The sequence below is a fragment of the Chelonoidis abingdonii genome, chromosome 6 (assembly GCF_003597395.2).
Source record: "Chelonoidis abingdonii isolate Lonesome George chromosome 6, CheloAbing_2.0, whole genome shotgun sequence".
Taxonomy (NCBI): Eukaryota; Metazoa; Chordata; order Testudines; family Testudinidae; genus Chelonoidis; species Chelonoidis abingdonii.
In genome coordinates this window covers 134,836,036-134,857,281 of record NC_133774.1, presented here as the reverse complement: position 1 = coordinate 134,857,281, position 21,246 = coordinate 134,836,036, and the positions used below count along the sequence as shown (strand labels likewise).

At 44.8% G+C, this 21,246-nt stretch overlaps 1 protein-coding gene across 4 annotated transcripts in view; it reads right to left on the bottom strand.

Annotated features, from left to right (window-relative positions):
• Positions 1-21,246, bottom strand: part of FSD1L (fibronectin type III and SPRY domain containing 1 like) — a 73,684-nt gene that overhangs the window by 27,474 nt on the left and 24,964 nt on the right. For all 4 annotated transcript variants that reach the window (XM_032765835.2, XM_032765837.2, XM_032765838.2 and 1 more), the window contains 3 exons: positions 19,335-19,456; positions 7,849-8,058; positions 7,306-7,404 (listed from right to left, as the gene is read on the bottom strand). In XM_032765835.2, the coding sequence (XP_032621726.1) occupies positions 7,306-7,404; positions 7,849-8,058; positions 19,335-19,456 (431 nt within the window). The remainder of the gene's footprint in view (positions 1-7,305; positions 7,405-7,848; positions 8,059-19,334; positions 19,457-21,246) is intronic.

The window sequence follows — 21,246 nt, the reverse complement described above, 5'->3', positions numbered from 1 at the left end:
TACTCCAATGGACTGGGACCTAGTGTTGCAGCAGTTGCTCTTTGCTTTACAGGCTGTACACATCCCAGTTTAGGGTTTTCACCATTTGAACATTGTTTATGGCCACGCGAGTTGAAAGGGCCATTACCAGTTGGTGAAGCACCAATGGGAGGGGTTTTACACCCTCTCCAGGAACTACATTCTGGACTTTTGTAAGCACCGTGATACAGTCCTTTTTCTTCCTCTGGCTACTCTTTGACATGCAAATTAACGAGTCAAACCAGTTTTATTTACCTGTGTGTTTGCTGAGGTACTTGATTCCCAATTGTAATCCTAATTGCTTAACAATAGACCTTAATGTCCCTTAATGACTCCTTTGCTGATAAAATGCAAAGCTGCCAAACAGGCAGAAAAAAAAAATTCTCTATTTTAAAACCCAAACCCTTCCTCTTCTGCTAAAAAAACCTAGCAGGGAAAAAGAAAAATTAATATTCTACTGATTTCTGGATTCTATCTTTCCCACGTCCGCGTGCCACCATGTTGTAGCTTCCTACTCAATTTGAACTTTACGTTCATAAAACTGAGATAGCTACATGAACTTCCTCCAAGCTTATTACAGCTTTGGATGCTGACTATCTCACTGCCACCAATCAGGATTCTGAGTTCCTGATAACTCTGTGGTCCCCCAAACCTTTTCCCTGGGGGGACCCCAAGACCCAGATGCCCTGAGCCTCCAACAAGGAAATACCCATTCCCTTCCTGCTCTTTACTTCTCCCAGATTTTCCCTCCCTGGAATACTAGAGATTTCCCTGCTTTCAATCCTTGAAAACACAAAACAAGACGACCTTAACCTTCCCCCCTCCTTCCCCCCTCCCAGTCTTTCCCTGAGAGAGAACATACTCTGGCAACAGAGATTCCTATCCATTGCCTTAACTAGGAAAGGAAATTCAACAAGTTTATAAAGAAAAACACATCAAGAATATAACTCTGTATAAGATGACCATACAGGGCTATTTGCTTTATAAGAAAAATATGATAAACAGGTTGATTCAAAAGATATCCAATCTTGAACTTCGAGCAACTCCACATGTAAATAAAATTACAATATAAACCTATTGCTTTCCTTTTGTACTCACAACTTTGGAACAGAGGTAGAAAGAAGCTGTGAGATAAAAAAAAACAAAAACAAAACCATCCTTCCTCATAGCCGAGAAAACAAAATAGACAGAACAAAGACAAAACACCACAGAATTTTCCTCCCTCACCTTTGAAAATCCGGGTTTCTGTATTGTTCCTCTGGTTCAGGTGTTTGGTTCCTTTGTTAACTTTCTACAGTTAAAAGAACATTACACTTAACTATTTGTTTATACAGGGGTGAAATAAACTGAGATGGTAACCAACTCTACCGTTGCGTAAGACCCAACCGATCGGAAGTTAGTCGGGTCACGCCGGGAGGAAGAAGAAAGACGGTTGGAAAACTGATGTAAGGAGTCGGGAACTGAACGGTGCTTCTGCTCTTTGACCGCACCTTCAAAAAGTTTGCTTTGGGTCCCGGGGTTTGGCGAAAAAACCATTGTTGCCCCCCTTGAGAACCAGACTGGTGTCTCCGTTCACCCGCCACGTCTCCTATTTAAAGTCCTGTGAGGGGTCGTGGGGGGAGGGGCGTTGAGTTGAGCCGAAAGACCATCTTGTGTACTGGCGAGTGTGCATCCCGAAGGAACGCATTATAACACGGTTGTCCTTGAGCCTTTGAGCCTAGGTCCGTTTTTTCAGAGAAAAACCCTGGCCTTCAAATGGAGTCCTGAATGTGTGTTTCAGTTCGGGAGTAGGCCTGAAACTGCAACAACATATTCTCCGATTTGTGAATCCTGATGCAAACGGTCTGGCCACTGAATCCCCGCATCGAGGGAGGCTTAGGATGTCCCGGAGATCTTTTCCCTTCTCGAGCAGGCTTGGAATCTGGGTGGAATCCAGCTGGAACATTCTGATGATTTGCCCATGGATTGCCAGTATAAAGATTGTATCTACTGAGGAGGACTCTGATTAGACGACTCGCAACTGTAGGACCCCTGCAGAGTATACCTTTGCATCCAGTAATCCATACGCTTAGCCTCCCTGAGTTTGTGCGGGGGTTGCTGCCATGGCTGCTCCCTTTCGTTCACAACTGTACGACCAAGAGCATGGAGGGGGATGGATGTAAACGGTATTCTTACCCTTATGAGGTACCATACTACATCCTCTCCACGAGCCTCTGGCCGTTGGGGGGGGATGGACGCCGGAGATTGCCAGATTCGGAGTCTGCTTTAGCCTGGATGGAGCGGATAAACGGCAGGGCCTACACGCGTTGGGCATCGGAGGATAGAATGTCCACAACCGGGGTCCTCCACCTCGGGAACCTCCTCCACCTGGAATTGATGCGCTCAGCGCTACACGGCGGAGCAAGTCCTGGTGGGCCCGAAGGTCGATGGGGAGCGGACCCGAGTTGATGTACCCCTACGGCCTCATCCGGCGAGCGGAGGACGATGAGAGACCGGGACCACTGCTCATGCTCTGACTCCAGTTCCAGAGGGGGAGCAGTTTTCTGCTGCGCCCTCAGGGTCCGGGTTACAGCAGAAACGTCGTCATCGTCTGGGGTAGGACAACTGATGGTGGCCTCTGGTACCGACGGACTGAAGACGCTGGCCCGCGACATTGTCGTGGATCGCCCTGGGCTGTGGTGTAGGCCCAGGGCGTCCAGAAGGACCACTGCGTTTGGGTTGTTCCAATCCCTGGGATTCAGGAGGGGCACGGGCATGGGGGTCCACATCCCATACAGAGCGCTATCAGGGCGGACGAACCCGAGGGTGTCTCGATGGCCAGGGTGGGAGCTGATAGTCCGTATGGTGGGTACCGAGGACGTCACGCCGTGCAGGGAGAACGGTACGTATCGGGAGTCACACCGGTGCCGAGATCAGGACCGGGACCTTCGATACCAGCACGGTGCCGGAGGTCGACCGACCGAGTATGACGACAGGTGGGATCGACTCTGCCCGGAACGGTGCCGGGAGCCTAGACCGCCTTGATGAGTAACCCCGGTCCGGAGAACGCACCTGGACAAGTGCCACGAGTAGACAGCACAGAGAGGGGGATCGGTAACCGGACTGCAAGTGGCGTCTGGATGATCCTGCGGCTACGTAGCGAAAGCGGTGCCGGGACCTCGACCGAAACGGTGCCTGTCAGTCGCCCCGGTGGGAACGTTGGCCTGATCATCGCGGCTTTCCCGCCGAAGAAAGAACCCCACCGCGGTGCCAGGGGTTGAGGCAGAGTAGGCTCTGTGAGCGCAATCAGTTCCCTCGCCGTTTGCGAAAGTCTCGGCCGTGGTGGAACAGCGAGCTCAACCAAGGCTATGCGCCAGGACTGTTCTTGCACCGGACTCAATGGCTCTTGCCTGGCCGGAGTCGACGGTGGGGAATCACTGGTGCCGCGCAGCTGGCGGTGCGGATGCTCGGTCTGCCATGCTTAGGACTGTGGTGTCCGAAGATGCAGCCGCAGGAGCCTTTGGACTCTTCGCCTTTGGGGACAATGGAGCGGTGCCAGGAGGACTTCTGCGCCGGAGACTGTTGGTGCCGAGGTGTTTTGCCAGTACCGGCTGTCTCCGGTGCCGATGGAGCACTTCTGGCCGGTGCGGATGCACTCGGTGCCGAAGCTGCAGGGGTCAGGGCCGCCTCCATCAGGAGCTGCTTCAAGTGAGAGTCCCACTCCTTTTTAGTCCGTGGTTTGAAGGACTTACAAATACGGCACTTGTCCGTAAGGTGGGATTCCCCCAGGCACTTCAGGCAGCGATCATGGGGGTCTCCCGTAGGCATCGGCCGGCGACAGGCCGAGCACTGTTTGAAACCAGAAGAGCCAGGCATGAGCCCGGGCCCCGGGAGGGGTGGGGAAGATCGAACCCCAGCCCTCTAACTATATACAATAACTATGCTAACAACTACTAATAACTATTAACAACTAACAAACACTCTACAAACTAGAACTATGAACTTAGAAAGACAAAAAACAGGTGAAGAGCTAGGGAAGGTGGAGGTCAGCTGAACCACACTCCACAGTTCCAACGACCGACACGGGCAGTAAGAAGGAACTGAGGAGCGGGCGGGTCGGCAGGGGTATATATGCTGCCGACCCACCGGGTGTTGCTAGGGGAAAATTCTTCCGATGAACGTGCACGCGCCACGCGCACACCTACTTGGAATGGATATGAGCAAGCACTCGAAGAAGAATAGGTTTTAATTAGAATACATTAGAGATTTCCATTTTGCATTTCAATATGCCAATTTTTTAAATAATTGCTTTAAGAGTGGAGATTGCAGTAGTGGTCAATTTAAAGACAGTACAATACATTTCAAATGCAGCTGTCCATCATGAAGCAGCACTTACCAGAAGCTAAACGGAATTAGCCAATTTTTCTAAATTTATTAGCCCCACCCCACCCCTCCCTTCCAGGATATCCACTGTGTTGCAGCAAATTCTTAAAGATTACTACTATCATATCTGCTTAAGTCCTAAAATAAAGCAGAAACAATTTTCAGATGTTTCTCTTGAAGTTTATATAGCAGTAGTGAAACAGCCCTTTATATAGATTATCTAAGGCAATAAGTGAGGTACTGCTATAAGAGCACAGGCTCAAGATCCATCAGTGATCTCTGGGATTTGGTGTAGGTTCCAAAAAGCGTTTAGGAAGCACAAGCAGATACAGCTAGTTTCTTTTTGAATGAAGATCATATTTTAAGGCATTGTTTTTATTGTCAGACCTCAATTTAATCCTTAAGCGTGACAAACAAAGTGAAAGGTTGGTAAGCCAGCGAAAAAACATCAAACTAGAACACCCATCAGTTTGATCTTTTTGGTTTTCAATAAGAAGTCAGTCTAACAGAATGAAAAACCATCTACTTTTGGTCTTTTTTTTTTTTTAAACATTTCCTCAGTATAAAAACCAAGCACCTTAATTACATCTATGAAGTTCCTGAAAAAGGTACTTAAACTCTTCTTCTCTACAAAACATTGTAGGTCTAGCAATAAATTCCTTGAAGTTTCCAGAAAGAGCTAGATTTAAGTAGACTGGAGGCTGTGACAAACCTCAAAGACACTCCCCCACCTCACTTCCCCTCCACCAAAAAAACCCAGCACACCGACAAAATACACACATGCAATCTAAAAAGTTAAATCTTCAATGTCAACTGTAAGTGACAGACTGCATTTTGGAAAACTGACAGCACAATATTGGAATTGATGACTGATTTTTAAAAATCGAAAGGGAAAAAACCCAAGACTTTCCTGAAAGGACATATGGCTCCAGAAATATTTTAAAATGACAGGGTCAGAGGTGACAGCTTAGTGACCTAGGTTTAAGCTTAAAATCCCTCATCTCTCTGGAACCAGAGTTTCAAATCCTCTGTTGACTTAACTGAACCCACATTAGTGTCCCTTCAGAACTGGAACCTTGTCGATTCTGCATGGACAATAGATATCTAATTGCCCTTTTTGTAAGGGTGTTGGCAGTGGTGGCTCTGGTCCAGAAAAGCTGCCCTCCCATTAATATTGTGCACTGTCTTGTTCATTGCTGTCCTACAACCCAAAAATAGTAGTGATGTTCTGAAGTTGTGTTGAGACATTCTGCTCAGACAGACTGCCACCAACTATATCCCCCAACACCATAAGCATCATGTGGTGCTCTAAAGAGCAGTAAGTTACTCATCCTGTTGATCTAGAGTATGTTCAGAATATGGCCCTTAAAAGACAAACAAAAGAAAGATCTCAGATTTCAGTATGTGTGTTTTTGATGGGATATACTATATAGAAAAGTTCACTTTCAACTATAATGGATATTTATTCACTTTTCAAAATAAAGTGTGAGATTTTATGCTGTATCTCAATGACAACCCCCTCACCCCCAACTTGGCTCATTTTATAATGGCTGCATATATTTAAGTTTACAGGTGCCATCCCTGCAGACTGAACCTGGGATTTGAAAGTCCAGCTGTGCTTACTGGGTCACACAGTAGTAGGGATTTTCTGCATTTAGAACTTAGCACTTCAGAGGAAACAGTTAACAACTGTTGGTAAAGCACAAGTCACAAGAATCTGCTTACTCTTATAGCAAAAGAAAAAGTACTACACAGCTATTTTGCTATCAAGCCAAGCAGATACAACTCTGAATCCACAAAACAATCCTTGGACTAAAAAAAAGATGTCACTTACAAAAACAGTCACTGACCACACCTTAATAATGAAAATATTGTGTATATACACTCAGTAACTTATTTGCCATCTAAAAAATTTAGAGCTTACAGATTAGTATCCAGTATTGAGTGACTATGTGCAATGCTGGGATTTAAAGCATAAGTATACCTGCCTTCTAAGCTACCTTTCAGAGGTCAAGTATCAGAGGGGTAGCCGTGTTAGTCTGGATCTGTAAAAGCAGCATAGAATCCTGTGGCACTTTATAGACTAACAGACGTTTTGGAGCACAAGCTTTCGTGGGTGAATACCCACTTTGTCAGACGCATGATATGCATCTGAAGAAGTGGGTATTCACCCACGAAAACTCATGCTCCAAAACATCTGTTAGTCTATAAGGTGCCACAGAATTCTATGTTGCTTTGTCAGAGGTCATGTACTTACCCAAGACAGCTTCACTTGGGAAGTGCTATAGGATATATGGGTATTCTTTGCTATTCTCAGAAGATTTCTGCCGTTCAAGTTGTTCACTATACAGATCCACAAGACTGACTTCTCAGATATTCGTGCCCTCCCCTCCCATAGCAATCCTCAAAATGTTAACAATAGGCTATCCCCTACTGTTCAAGTGATGTGAACACATATCTAGTGCCAAGGTGCTCAGAAGCATTCTGTCAAGCTCTGCCCTCACATCAAGCAGCTCCAGATAATAGCAAAATCTTTCCCCAGAAAAGTTAAACTAACTGCAACAACCACCAATACTTCAGAGACCTGACCAGCAGTTTCAGTAGACAATCTCAGACACTGGAGCCAGGAATGGTTACATATCTACAGAGATTTTTCAACTTCTAGTAGAGCTAAGTGTTTATGTACAGTAGAGTAATAGGAGAAGGCAGCTTAACTTAATCCTTTTCCATGTAGGCTAATTAACAGATGACGTTTGAATTTCATCCCACAAACCTTAGACCCAAGTTTTCATTGTCTCTGCTGCCATTAGACTGACTGGCTAGAGAATGCTGAATTCTCCTCAGTGTTTACAATGTTTTTTGTTTTTGTTTTTTTTGTTTGTTTTTTTACACACACATTCATGCAAGGCTACCATGTCATTTTACCTTTAGTCTCCAAAGTTACTGGATCAGAGTATTCCCCTGCCACAGCCTTGTTGCAAGCTCTTACCCGAAGGTTCATATATTTTGAATCAAACTTCAGTCCTGGAAAAAAAAAAAAAAAAATTGTGAAACACTTAAAAAAAGTGTGTCATAATGATAGCGATTGGTTCCATATAGTCTAGATTAATAAGAAGAAAGTTTATTTAGTATAGAATGTGGAGAACTGGTAGCTAAAAACAAGGTGACTCAGGTCTCTATAGGAAGGCCCTGTAACTGACCAGTTATCTGGAGGCTACGTTCAGTTACTGAGTAACATTTGTGTTTGTAATAAGGATGCCCCTTCAACAGCAAGTGCTTGGATAGTTAAGCATTGTATGTTTGCAGTGTTGTTGTAGCCATGTTGGTCCCACACATGAACAGCAGCTTGGTGTAAGCTCAAGAGCTTGTCTTTCACCAAGAGAAGTGATCTCATCCACTTTGTCTCTAATAGGATTCTGTTACACACAAAAAAACCCAGTTTTAAGAAGGTAAACGAGCAATCTTTACCAGATAATGTATATTCAGTGCCCTTGATATAGTCTATCAGCTCCCAGCATGTTTCATCTTTTACTCGAGGAAGCCCATCAAAATTAGTTTTCCTATATTCCAATACAAAATGATCAATTTTGTTGTCTTCTTCTGGCATTCTCCATACTATCGTTACAGCGTTGTCAGCTACCAGACACTCTACTGGGTCTATCTCTGGAGCTTTGGGGACTGCAAAAGAAAAAAAAAACAAAACCAAAAACAAAAGAACATTAGAGTATGGATTAAAAAAAAAGTGTTTGCCACCCCAGTGTTGCAGTCTGTTCCTTTGCATCTACACAAGAGAATCAGAAACTGCCTTTGGTTCAGTAGCACTCATTCCTTTCAGAGACTTGACTCAAGTATCTACAAATTGGAACTTAAATAGAATATCAGACTATTGCTCTTTAATACGCTGCCTGTAAAGTGAATATATTAAACACAAAATTAGCATTTTACTAACAAATATGCATTAGCTCTAGGATTAACTTCTACTGTTCTTGTCTGTTTTTCTGATAGTACAGGTCAGGCTGACCTTGTATAAACAGTAACAAGCAAACAGAGCTGGTGGGGACTGGCAATTGTGGTTTCATAGTTGGAATAAGCAAGTAGGAAAAACATTTTAAGGAGGTTAAATTGTTTTAAGCTCTTTCAGACAGATCTTTTTACAGAGCACTCAGAGCTAGAGCCCTGATATAGGAACATGCATCAAGAGCATGCTTCCATCACTTTAAAAAAAGGTTGGTTTATAATATTTGGATACAAGCACCACAACATAGATTTACAACACAATATTCCCAGAGAAAACAAGGTACATACAGATACTACAGTGAATGGAACACAAAGCATTTACTAATGAGTAAATTCAATGTATTATTTCTCTCTCTCTCTCTCTCTAGATAGTAAACTTGTATCAAAACATCATTACAGAAAATAAACCATAAAAACACAAGTCGGTTAGTGTACTTTCTAGCAAAATCCAAACAAAAGGATAAAAGCTAAAAAGAAAACTAGCTTCTCACTGCCAGGTCATCGAGGAAAATATGTTTCCAATAATCATAATTTAAGGTTTATTCAAATTACTGTGTGTTTTTATTGTTATCCTCCAAATCCTCTAATCTCTCTGAAATCAGTAGACTAAGTTGACATAAGATGATCTCAGGAACTTCAAGTACCATATTAAAAAAATTCAACTTCCTTTACTAAGCCCTACTGCATTAAGTTTTGGATTACCTTCACACTAGAAACAAAAAACTCACTTCTTGCTCCCAGTGTGATACCAGGTCATATTGCAGAACCTCAGCATCTCATGACACCAGCTACCCAAGAAACGCATCAGGGCACATTCTACAACTTGAACCAATTTCACTATATTTCTCTTTCCCCATCTACATCCCCAAATATTAACATCCGAGGCGCACATCATGCATGAAGCAGGAAAGAGGCAGCATTGGAAGATGGATGCATGACAGATAGTAATATACTAATGGATAGCAGACAAAGTAGGATTTAATACAAACCACACCTTAATCAAATGGAATTTCATAGATTTCTTTCTGAACATAAAACAATGCACAAAGCAAGCAAAAAAGGTAAGTAGCCAATTACAGCTGGAGCCCATGACCGAAACCTTATTTCATCAGTAAGCTGAAATCAAGAACTTTAGGCGTCAAATTTACATTGACAGGAAAGGAAAGTAGTATCCATGTGTTTCTTGTTCAAGAATCTGTTTTTGCCTTTAAAGAAAAAATACTCTCTACCTAATACTCAAACAACTTCTGCAGTTTTCAAAAGGGTCCTGAAAATGGTTTTTGAAGTATGCTTGCTCACAACCCATGAGGTATTTTATTCCCCTGAGGCCTGCCACTTTGAAGCAAGCAATTCCTCTGACAAGTCACATAAAAATGCATTAATGGAGTTTCATATTTAGGCCTCTATTTCTGCGGAAGTACATTCAATAGATTCAATAATACAGTAGATGATTTTCCCCCACTCAACGATCAGCCTGTAAATAGTCCGAGTTCTGATTCAAGTTGCTTCTTTCCATGTCATGAATCACCAGTAGACATTCTCCAGTTTAACTTATACCTGCAATTACATCTTGAAGATCTATGGTCTTCAAATTGAGACTTAAGTCTCAATCTGCAACACTGCTGCTTTCACTGAGTTTTCACAGATGTAGCCAACTGAAACTTGGTAAGCAGTTCTGTTGATGCACAGGATGCAGTAGAAATTAGCAGCTCATTTTTTAACTATCAGCTCTACAGAGTGAGGATGACTACCAAGCAGTAAGAACTTTGTCATTCAAGCCAGCAAATACAGGGTTAGGATTTCTCCCCTTCATACAAAAACCTCGCTGGGTTTTGTTAAATGAAACTCTATGCATACAAATGACCTAAGTGTATTTCATCCTCAGAGGGGACACTGACCAAAATGAACAGGTTGCAAATTCAGGCAAGACCACCAACAAGTATTCAGTCTACTAAATAGGATCGGACCTCAGATTCCAATACTTTCCCAACTTGTTTGGTCTGGCAATAGGCGTGCTGAAAAAGCAGTCTGAAAGCATTAGCACCATGTGTGGTCACACTGGCCTGGCTGGGGACACATCCTGGTCATCTGAAAGTTCAACTTCCCCGATGTGTTTAATTCCACCTACTACCATGCTCCTCTCCAGTCATCACTGCCTACCTATTCCCCTTTAGGTTCTAGATAGAAAAACTGCAAAAGCATCTGCAGTTACGCATAAGAACTTTTATATTAATTCTTTTTCAGCTTTTGAAGATGCTGAAGTTAGAAGCTAATGTTTTTAATATCAAAAGGTATTTAAATATTAATGTAAATACTTCATAGTGACAAACATTCAGTACCATTAGGTTGGTTTTGATTTCTAACAGGAACTTTTCCCCATCTGAATACACAGCAGTAGCACATTTACCAAGTAAGGTGGTATCATTTTCCGTTACTTTTTAGAGCTGAACACTTGGTTGTTTAATCACTATGCCGGTCTCTGGTTCAGTGTGCTTGTTCCATATATCCCAAATGAAGGTCAGTCATAGGGACAGACACCACCACTGAAGAGACACAAAATTAATTAAACCTCTTCATCACTGAAGCACACAGTTTTTTTGGTGATATAGTAGTACAGCTTAAATAGCGATCCACACTTCGGTAGAAGAGTGCAAGTTATAATTCGATGATCCCAGCAGGTGTCATGAAGTGCATGAAACATGTGGGAGTGGTAAAAAGAACTATCTAAAATTTCAATTTGCATTAAAGATCAGCAGACATCTCAGAGAAACCTTTGAAAAGCTTAAAGTCTTGCTTTTATTGTACAGTTTCTCTTTATGCAAATGGAACCCTAGTCAGAGCATGGGGGGGGGAGGAGGAGGAGGAGGAGGAGGAGGAGATGTAGTTTTAAGAATGCTTGACAATACCCACCTGCTGAAGTGAAAAAACAAACAGACTGACAGAGCCAGAAGAGTACCCAGAAGCCACCTACTACAGGATAGGCCCAGCAAAAAAAACAAAAAAAAAACAAAAAAAAAAAACATAAAAAAAAAAAACCAGAACGCTGCTAGCTGTTCACCTTTCAGCCCCCAACTAAAACTCTCCAGCGCATGACCAAAGATTACCAACCTATCTCTAAGATCACGATCTTGGGAGACAGGCCAGTCCTTGCTACAGACAGCCTCCAATCTGAAGCAATACTCACCAGCAACGCACACCATACAACAGAAACACTAACCCAGGAACCTATCCTTGCAACAAAGCCAGGCCAGCTCTGTCCACATATTTATTTCACAAGTGACGACCATCATAGGACCCTACCTATCAGCCACGCCATCAGGGGCTCATTCTCCCACACATCTACCAACGTTATATATGCCATCATGTGCCAGCAATGCCCCTCTGCCAAGTACATTGGCCAAACCAGACAGTCTCTATGCAAAAGAATAAATGGACACATATCTGACATCAGGAATCATAACATTCAAAAACCAGTGGGTGAACACTTCAACCTCTCTAACCACTCAGTGACAGACTTGAAGGGGGCAATTTTTTAATATGCAAATTAGATACAGTTAACTTAAGTTTAAACAGAGACTGGGAACGGTTGGGTCATTACACTAATTGAATCTATTTTCCCATGTTAAAGTTCTCCTCACACTTTCTATGGGTCATCTCGATTATCACTTCAAAAGGTTTTTTTTCTCCTGCTGCTGATAGCTCATCTCAATTGATTGGCCTGTTAGTTGGTATGGGCACTTCCACCTTTTCATGTATAAATATCTTCTGTCTGTGTGTTCCATTCTATGCATCCGAAGAAGTGAGCTGTAGCCCACGAAAACTTATGCTGAAATAAATTTGTTAGTCTCTAAGGTACCACAAGTACTCCTGTTCTTTTTGCGGATACAGACTAACATGGCTGCTACTCTGAAAACAAAGAAGGTTTGTGAGCAGTAGCTTTGCTAGCAGGGTTTAGGGGAAGCAGCTGCTTCCCCTCAGCATGTTTTCAAAAAGCTGCGCCTGCTGGGCTGGCACTGGCAGCAGCACGGCTGGAGGAGCCGTGGTGGGTCGGCAGACGCAGCCGGAGGAGCGAGGGGGCCAACTCCTCTGCTCAGGGCTTGGTGGCCAAGAGCTCCCCACCCCACCCCGCTCCTTGCTAATGTGGCAGGCAGGGCGAGGCGAAAGGGCCCCTGTGCTTTAAGGCCGCCTGGCTGGCAAGCCCCACACGGAGTGTGCTGAGAGCAGGCCGGGAACAGGCAGTGGCACAGGACTGAAGGAGAGCAGGTCCGGTGCCTTGCACTGGGGGATCCAGGTGAGGGGCTCCTTGGGGCTGGGCCCACAGGGCAAGGGCACAGGCCATGCTGTCTGGACGGGGGGGGTTGGAGAGAGGCGCCTGGCGTGGCACAGGAGCCTGGAGTCTGAGGCGGGGGGGACCGGACCCCGCGGGTGTGTCCGGGCAACACAGCCTGGTGGGGGATACCTGCAAAGCGTGCTGGGCAAGAGACTCTCCTGGGTCTGCGGGGGTGGGGGGGGGTATCCACACCCCCAGGAAGCCTGCAGGAGTCCTGAGCCAGTCTGGGGTTAATGGGGGGGGCAGGGGGAGAGAATGGGAGGAGTCAGGGGCATGGCCAGAGGAGGAGCCAAGGGAGGACAGTTTTTTTATGTTTGCTCCCCCTACACTTAAAACCTGGCTATACCACTGTTTGTGAGTGCACAAAATACTCACTTCAGCTCAGTTCTCATAACATGAAGTGCAGGTAGCATTAAGCCACAGAGCTGCACATTTATAACTTGCCAAGAGGAGATATGGAGCCCTCCACTTTGTTTATTAGCCTTCCCAGCAGAAACAGAAAGTCGTCTTCAGTCTACATACCTATCCCACGCAGCCAGCCTCCCAAGCATGCTATGTTGAAGAGTTACTGAACATTTTTAAATAGGACAACTTAAGTGTAAATGCTTTTCACTTCTCACAAGGGTTATTTGAACACAACACAGGACAAGCTGTAGTCATAAAACTTGATGTTCCAGCAGGGCATGTGGTTTACAAAACGTTTGGGAATTGCTGTTTAAATTGTATAGGGATTGAGAACAAAGGTTTAAGAAAAAGTGGTAAGCAAAAAGTCTTAGGGTATGGCTACACTTGGAGGTGTGCAGCACAGGGAGTTACAGCTGTGTTCGTACAGCTGCTAGGGACAGCGCTGCAGTGTGGACACATTTGCAGCACTGTTGGGAGTGGTGCATTGTGGGCAGCTATCCCACAGAGCACTTCATCCCATTTTGGCGCCATGGGTTGTGGGAAGGGGATGGAAGGGTGCGGGTCATTCCGCTTCCTGTCCCAACGCCCCATGGTGCATCGCTTCACATCCCAGCAGTTTGGCACCATTGTGAGTCTCTGTGCAGCATGATTTGTGGGGGAAATGGAGCCCGAGCTGCTGAGGACTTTGCTGATGAATGTTGCCAGCACATCATGTTGGGCAGTTGAGCTATTCCTTCAGCTCCAAAGTGACAGGGAGGATTCCGACGATATCGCGTCGCCTGACGCGTCACACTAAATTCGCTTGTGGCAGTAACAGACATGCTCAGCACCGTGGAATGCCGCCTTTGGGCTCAGGAAACAAGTAGTGAGTGGTGGGATCACACCATCCTGCAAGTCTGGGATGACGAGCAGTGGCTGCAGAACTTTCGGATGAGAAAAGCCACTTTCATGGGACTGTGTGAGGAGCTTGCCCCCACCCTGCAGCGCAAGGACACGAGATTGAGAGCTGCTCTGTCAGTGGAGAAGCAGGTGGCGATTGCAATCTGGAAGCTGGCAACTCCAGACAGCTACTGATTGGTCGTGAACCAGTTTGGAGTGGGAAAGTCGACCGTTGGCATCGTGTTGATGCACGTTTGCAGAGCCATTAATCGCATCCTGCTAAGAAGAACTGTGACTCTGGGGAATGTCAGGTATTCTGGTGATGGCTAGTTGCGCACAAATGGGTTTTTCGCGCTAACTTGTGGAGAGGGTGACAGATGGGACGCTATTCTGATTCTGGCACCACCCCACCTGGCATCCGAGTACATTAATTGGAAGGGTATTTCTCTGTGGTTCTCAGGCGCTTGTGGGATCACCATGGGTGTTTCATTGACATTTACACAGGCTGGCCTGGAAAGGTGCATGATGCACGCTCTTTCAGAACACCGGCCTGTTTCAGGAAGCTGCAAGGCTGGACTTTTTCTCCAGACCACAAGATCACAGTGAGGGATGTCGAAAATCCCCTTGTGATCCGTTGGAGACACCCGCTTTCCGTTAATTGCCGTGGCTCATGAAACGTATACAGGAAGCTTAACAGGAGCCAAACCGGTTCAATTACAGGCTGAGCCCGGGCAGAATGACTGTGGAGGTTGCTTTCGGCCGTTTAAAGGGACGCTGCGAGATCTTCTTGGTCATGGGAAGCTAGACTTCGGGGGAACAGCAGCAGTCCCTGCAGTTAGTATCCGACGGGCTGTACCCTCCACAATATTTGTGAAGGAAGGTGAAATATTCAGTCAGGAATGGACCTCCGGGTTCAACGCCTGGATGCTTAATTTGTCACAGCCAGAGAGCAGGGCTACTAGAGAGGCCAGCAACAGGCTACAAGGATTAGGGATGCCTTAAGGAGCATTTTGAGGCTGAAAGCCAACAGTAATGTTTGGTGCCTTGCACGGGAGTGAACTGCAGTGGTTACAATGATTTGCAGTGTCTGTTTTTTCCTTGGGGTATGGTCTCTCACTTTCTGCAATAATAAAAACTGTTTTAAAAGCAAAGAAATCATTTATTGAAAACAAAGTAAGTGAAAGGGCAGGGGGGTAGCGTGGTGAACAGTAAGAGGTTTGAATACGTCCTGCCTGGAGTGCTGTGCAATGACTGCTGCACTTCAGGATGAAAATGCTGCATGGTGATGGGGGTTGAGTGCAGAGGGTAAGGGTCATACTTCTCAGGGCTGGTAGGTGAACGTACAGGTGTTGGGGGCAGCTGGTGGTGGTAAGAACCTGGATGCTGGAGAAGGGGGTTTTGAGCTGACATTGGGGCACGAGAGAGAGTTTTGGGATGGGGGCGGGGGGGACAGGGCAGCATGGTAGTGCTCTGCCTGCATGGCTACCAGTGACTGCATACAGTCCGTTTGGCATGCCAGGAGGCTTATCAGCTGCATAGGAATTGGCTAAGAAAAGCATTTTCTCCTGCTTTGTGTTTCCCTCCACTGCTGAATCTTTTCTCTCCAGTCCTGAAGCCTCTTGCTCTCTCTGGCAGACTGATTCATAACTGCTTTCACCAAATCTTCTTTGCTTTTTCTTGGTTTCCTCCTCAGGTTTTGTAGCTTTTCATCAGTCTGTGATAGGGCCGGTATGTTACTAGTACTAGTCAATGACACTGTCATTAAAAAAACAAAAATGGAAACATGTATTACAGAGGCTGCATTGTGTATAATCACAGTGAAGCAGTTTAGTCTCATTGTAGCATACTGTACACATAGCAAGCACAGCACAGAGAGGCCACAGCAGCAAAGACATGGTGAGTAATGGGAAATGAGTGCTCTCACTGCCGCGGCTCACCTGGGAAGGGGAACTGCTTGGGTCAGGGCTGCACTGGGGTTTCTGTGCATTGGGAAAGGCAGAGAGCAGCGTGGGGGGAACTGCACTGAACACTATCCCTACATTTTACACAGGAGTTAATCCTGCAAGATATCTCGCTGCTGCGGGTTACCTGGAAAGAGCGGGGAGGGTCTTCTATGGCAATGCGATTCCGCCCTGGTCCCTATGCAGCTTGCCTGTGTGCAGCAATGGTCCCCCCACCCCTCGTGGCACAGTGGCGCGGATGCGTTAGCCTGACTGGGACAAGGACCACAGTGGCTCTCCCCATAAATTTGCGCAAGCGCATTGCACGCTCTGGCAGAAACTTTTGAAGAGATTACAGACGCCGATTACTGAGACGTGATAGACCACATCAATGGGCTATTCCACATCTAGGCATGCATGCAGCCATAACCCCGCCTCCTCCCCCGAAACATTTCCATCCTGAAAATAAAAGCTGCTTACCGGGAACACGCTCCTCTGCTTCTTCTTCACCAACAAATTCCAGCTGCTGCGACTGGCTAGCTTCCTCCTGGCTTGAGAAGAACTCCCGACTGCATGCCTCCTGGGACTCTGGGGTATCTTCCACCACCCCAGTACCCTCAGTCTCTGGTTCCTCCACACCCTCCCCCACCACCTTTCCCGGCTCTGAACTGTCCATCGTGGTCCTCGGATTTGCAGTGGGGTCACCCCCAAGTATTCTATCCAGCTCCTTGTAAAAACGGCAGGTCGTGGGGGCAGCACCTGAGCACCGCTTGTCGCTGTGTTGTGTTCAAAATAACCCTTGTGAGAATGAAAAGCCATTTACACTTAAGTTGTCCTATTTCAAAAATGTTCAGTAAACTCTTCAAACATACATGTTGGGGAGGCTGGCGCGTGGGATAGGTATGTAGACTGAAACGACTTTCTGTTTCTGCTGGAGGCTATAAACAAAGTGGACGGGGCTCCAATATCTTCCCTCTTGGCAAGTTATAATGTGCACTCTGTGGCTTAATGCTACCTGCCTTCATGTTATGAGAACTTGAGCTGAATGAGTATTTTGTGCACTCAACAACACAGTGGTATAGCCAGGTTTTAAGTGTAGGGGGAGCCAACATTAAAAAAACTGTCCTCCGCTTGGCTCCTCCTCATGGCCATGCCCTGACTCCTCCATTTCTCACCTGCCCCCCGATTAACCCCAGACTGGCTCAGGACTTCTGCAGGCTTCCTGGGGGTGTGAAATAACCTCCCCCCGCACCCCTGTGGTATTGCAATAGGCACTCCGCAGCTCCTTTACTTTAACCCTGTACTGCACCGCATCCCGCTCATGGCTCCTTTCCAGCATGGACTTTGATATCTGCCCATAGGTATCATAATTCCTACGGCTGGAGCGCAGCTGTGACTGCACAGCTTCCTCACTAAAAACACTGATGAGGTCCAGCAACTCGCCAGTGCTCCATGCTGGGGCTCGTTTGGCATGTGGAGGCATAGTTACTGATTGATTGATTGCACTCCACACCTGGCTGAGCCAACAGGAAGGGGATTTTTAAAATTCCTGGAGCATTTAAAGGGCAGGTCACCTGAGCCCAGGGCAGAAGAGTGCAAACTGATGAGTAGACTGGCTGAAAAGGTATTCTGGGATACCTCCTAATACCCTGGAGGCCAATAAAAGCGCTTTTGGTGGCCACACTTGACCAGCAGCACTGCATCACCAGCACTGCAATCATTACACCTCAAGCAGACCAGGTGTACAGCCAGCGCTGCAGCCAGGGAGTTGCAGCACTGGCTGTGCCTTGCAAGTGTGGACACAGTAAGTTGCAGCGCTGTAAACCCACCACCAGCACTGCAACTCTCCAGTGTAGCCAGTCCCTTAGAGAATCACAAAAACAATTCTAACTGGTTTAAAGAGAAATATAGTAGTATTTGGAGAAAAGATGATAGAAGTCAGCCAGCAACAGGTTAAGAGTTTGAGAGAAATACTAAGACATCTATCATTCAGAGGCCATGCCAGCAATTTTTGAGGCACCTACCAGCCATTATTCTTGGCCAGATAGAAAGATGAGATTCTTTCATGTGTTTACTTTTAGAAGTTGTAAGGTACTCCAGTACCATTGTGATGTGCATTATATAAATGCCTACATATCACTGCCTCACGAAGTTTGGGATTTCAAACTGTCTGAAATACCCCCCAGTAAGTTTTGCCTGCAAGAATCTGTGCTGCTATACGTAGCGACAGAGCTCTGTACCAAACAGTTACAAGCTATCCACTAGATATACAAGTTATCCACTAGAAAGAAAAAAAAAAAAAATCCAGCGATGGCATTTAAGTATGGAAAAAAAATCAACTTAAGGCTAAGTGCAGAATTATCTTGTATGAGCAAGTATGTAGCTAACCAAAATTATGTTGAAACTGGCTGCATAACATGGGTTAACCGAAAATTTTTCCAGTTTAAGGAATGTAATTTTGGGGGGGCTTTAGTATCTGCAAATGTTTTCACTGACAACACTGGTCACTCAAGTCCTCCATTTGTCACCTCACATAACAAGTACAGTATACAAGCAACATTTCAAGCTTTCTCCCTTATCTAGAAAGGGTAAGAGGATAACTGAGTTGCCATTTTCATCCAGAGTCTAAGGACTGAATGGTAATTTCAGCACAACTCATCATGAGTTGCCAATTAAGCATCATGATAGTGATTTGAGACAAACACTAAGCACAGGACCAAGATTACCTCCACATCATACAGTGAAAGTGACCATGACTGCCAGTAGGAGGCTTAATAGCTCTGGAAACAGTGCTGAGGTTATTAATTCCCACACCAAAGGAAAGGCTTCCTTCAGTTGGAGCTCAGACTAAGTATCAGCAATTTAAAGTTTAGTGGACTGTTGCCTTTGAGAAGCTAACATCTAATCCAGGAAATTCAAAGATTAGATCATATTTTGAAAGGAAGTCAAAGGAACTCAAACAAACACTCTTGCCTCTGCACTTATATCCCTGGCACCTTGGGAACTGAATGAAGTAGTAACGTGTCAAACAAGACTCAGCTTGTGAATGTGTTAAATACTTGATACCTTGCCAGTGCATGTATGATCTTAGGCAATTACCTATGATGGCAAAGGAACAAGTACAGAGCAAAGAATAAGTTACATTCCCACCTTTGCTGACTGGCCCTACTATTGTATAGGAGGTCTATATGTGTGCTACCATCTTTATGAAATAGATGATTTAGATTGATATTTCTCAAGATATACAAAGCTTTAGTAAATATTGAAGAAACTGCTTAAGTTAACTGAAAAAATCCACATATTAAAATGCATGAATTAAACTATTGTTTATCCCAGATCTCTTATAGTATAAACATTCAATTCACTATAGGACTTAATTTTACCTGGCAAAAACTTTAAAGCCTGGAGCATCTGCCTTTCCTGAGAGAAGTCCACCATCAAATGAGTCATGTTATCACTGACCTTTGGTTTCAAAGAAATGCGGAATGCTGAAGCCATTGTGACCCTACAGGAAAGAAAGGCTTATTAGGAATATGTGGTTTGTATTTTGGAAATTCTATACATCAGGAAGTTAACTTCTGGAGGTGTCAAAACCATGCGATTCTTTATAATAATTCACTTCAGAAGTTGCTACAGGTTTGAGTGCGCTGTTCTTCCCTTATATATGAAAAATCAGCTCCCACATTTTAAAATAGTGGTGTTAATCAGTTTTCTGAAGTTTAAAGTTACAAGAAGTGTTTCACTGCCGTGAGAATCTCTCAAAAGATCTGGTGTCGGTTGCAAGTGCTTCCCTCTCACCTGATCTGCGACACTGAGTCCATGTTAGACAACATAGAAGTTATTAAAAAAAGACTTCAGGCCTGATTCTCCCATGCTTTGGGGGTATTCATTTAGACCTGTGCGGACAGAGTAACACAAGCCACTGAAAGCGAAAAATTCTGATTTGGTACCATTTTACAGCCACTTTGCACAAGCCTACAATCATAGGACTGGAAGGGACCTCAGGAGGTTATCTTGTCTGGTCCCCTGAACTCATTGCAAGACTAAGTATTATCTAAACCATCCATGGTTTGTCTGTCTAACCTGCTCTTAATCTCCAACGATAGAGATTCCACAACCTCCCTAGGCAATTTATTCCAGTGCTTAACTACCCTGACAGAAGGTTTAGGTTGGACGTTGCAGGAAAAACTACCTTTGCTACAATTTGAGCTCATTGCTTCTTGTCTTATCTTCAGATGTTAACAATCTCTCTCCCCTCCTTTTATGGACTTGAAAGCTTAAGCCTAATTCTCTCCCCTCCCCAAATCTTTCTTCATAGGTAATATTTTCTAGACCTTTAATCATTTTTGTTGCTCTTCTCTGGACTGTCTCCAATTTGTCCACATCTTGAAATGTGGTGCCCAAAACTGTACACAATACTCCAGTTGAGGCCTAATCAGCACAGAGGGGAAGAATTACTTCTCATGTCTTGCTTAAAATGCTCCTGCCAATACATCCCAATATGATGTTTTCCAGTTTTTGCAACAATGTTACACTGTTGACTCATTTAGTTTGTGATCCATTACAACTCCCAAATCCTCTTCTGCAATACTCCTTCGTAGGCAGTCATTTCCTATTTTGTATGTGTGCAACTGATTGTTCCTTCCTACATAGAGTACTTCACATTTGTCCTTATTGAATTTCATCCTATTTACTTCAGATCATTTCTCCAATTTGTCCAGATTTTGAATTTTAATCCTTATCTCCAGAGCACTCCAGAGTATACTCTCTATGCCATTATCTAAATCACTGATGAAGATACTGAACAGGACTGGCCCCAGAACTGATCCCTGTGGGACCATATTTGTATGCCCTTCCAGCTTGACTGCTAACCACTGATAACTACTCTCTGGGAATGGTTTCCAGCCAGTTATGCACCCAACTTATAGTAATTTAATCTAGGTTGTATTTCCCTAGTTTGTTTATGCAAAGATCATGGGAGACGCTATCAAAAGCCTTACTAAAGTCAAGACATACCACATCTATCACTTCCCCACCCATCCACAAGGCTGGTTATCCTGTCAAAGAAAGCTATTAGGTAGGTTTGACATGATTTGTTCTTGACAAATCCATACTGATGTTACTTATCTTCTTATCCAATAGGTATCTGCAAAGTGATTGCTTAATTATTTGCTCCATTATCTTCCTGGGTACAAAAGTTAAGCTGACTGTAATCCTCTGGGATGTCCTTATTTCTTTTCTATAGATGAGCACTATACTTGCCCCTTTTCCAGTCCTCTGGAATGTCTCTCATCT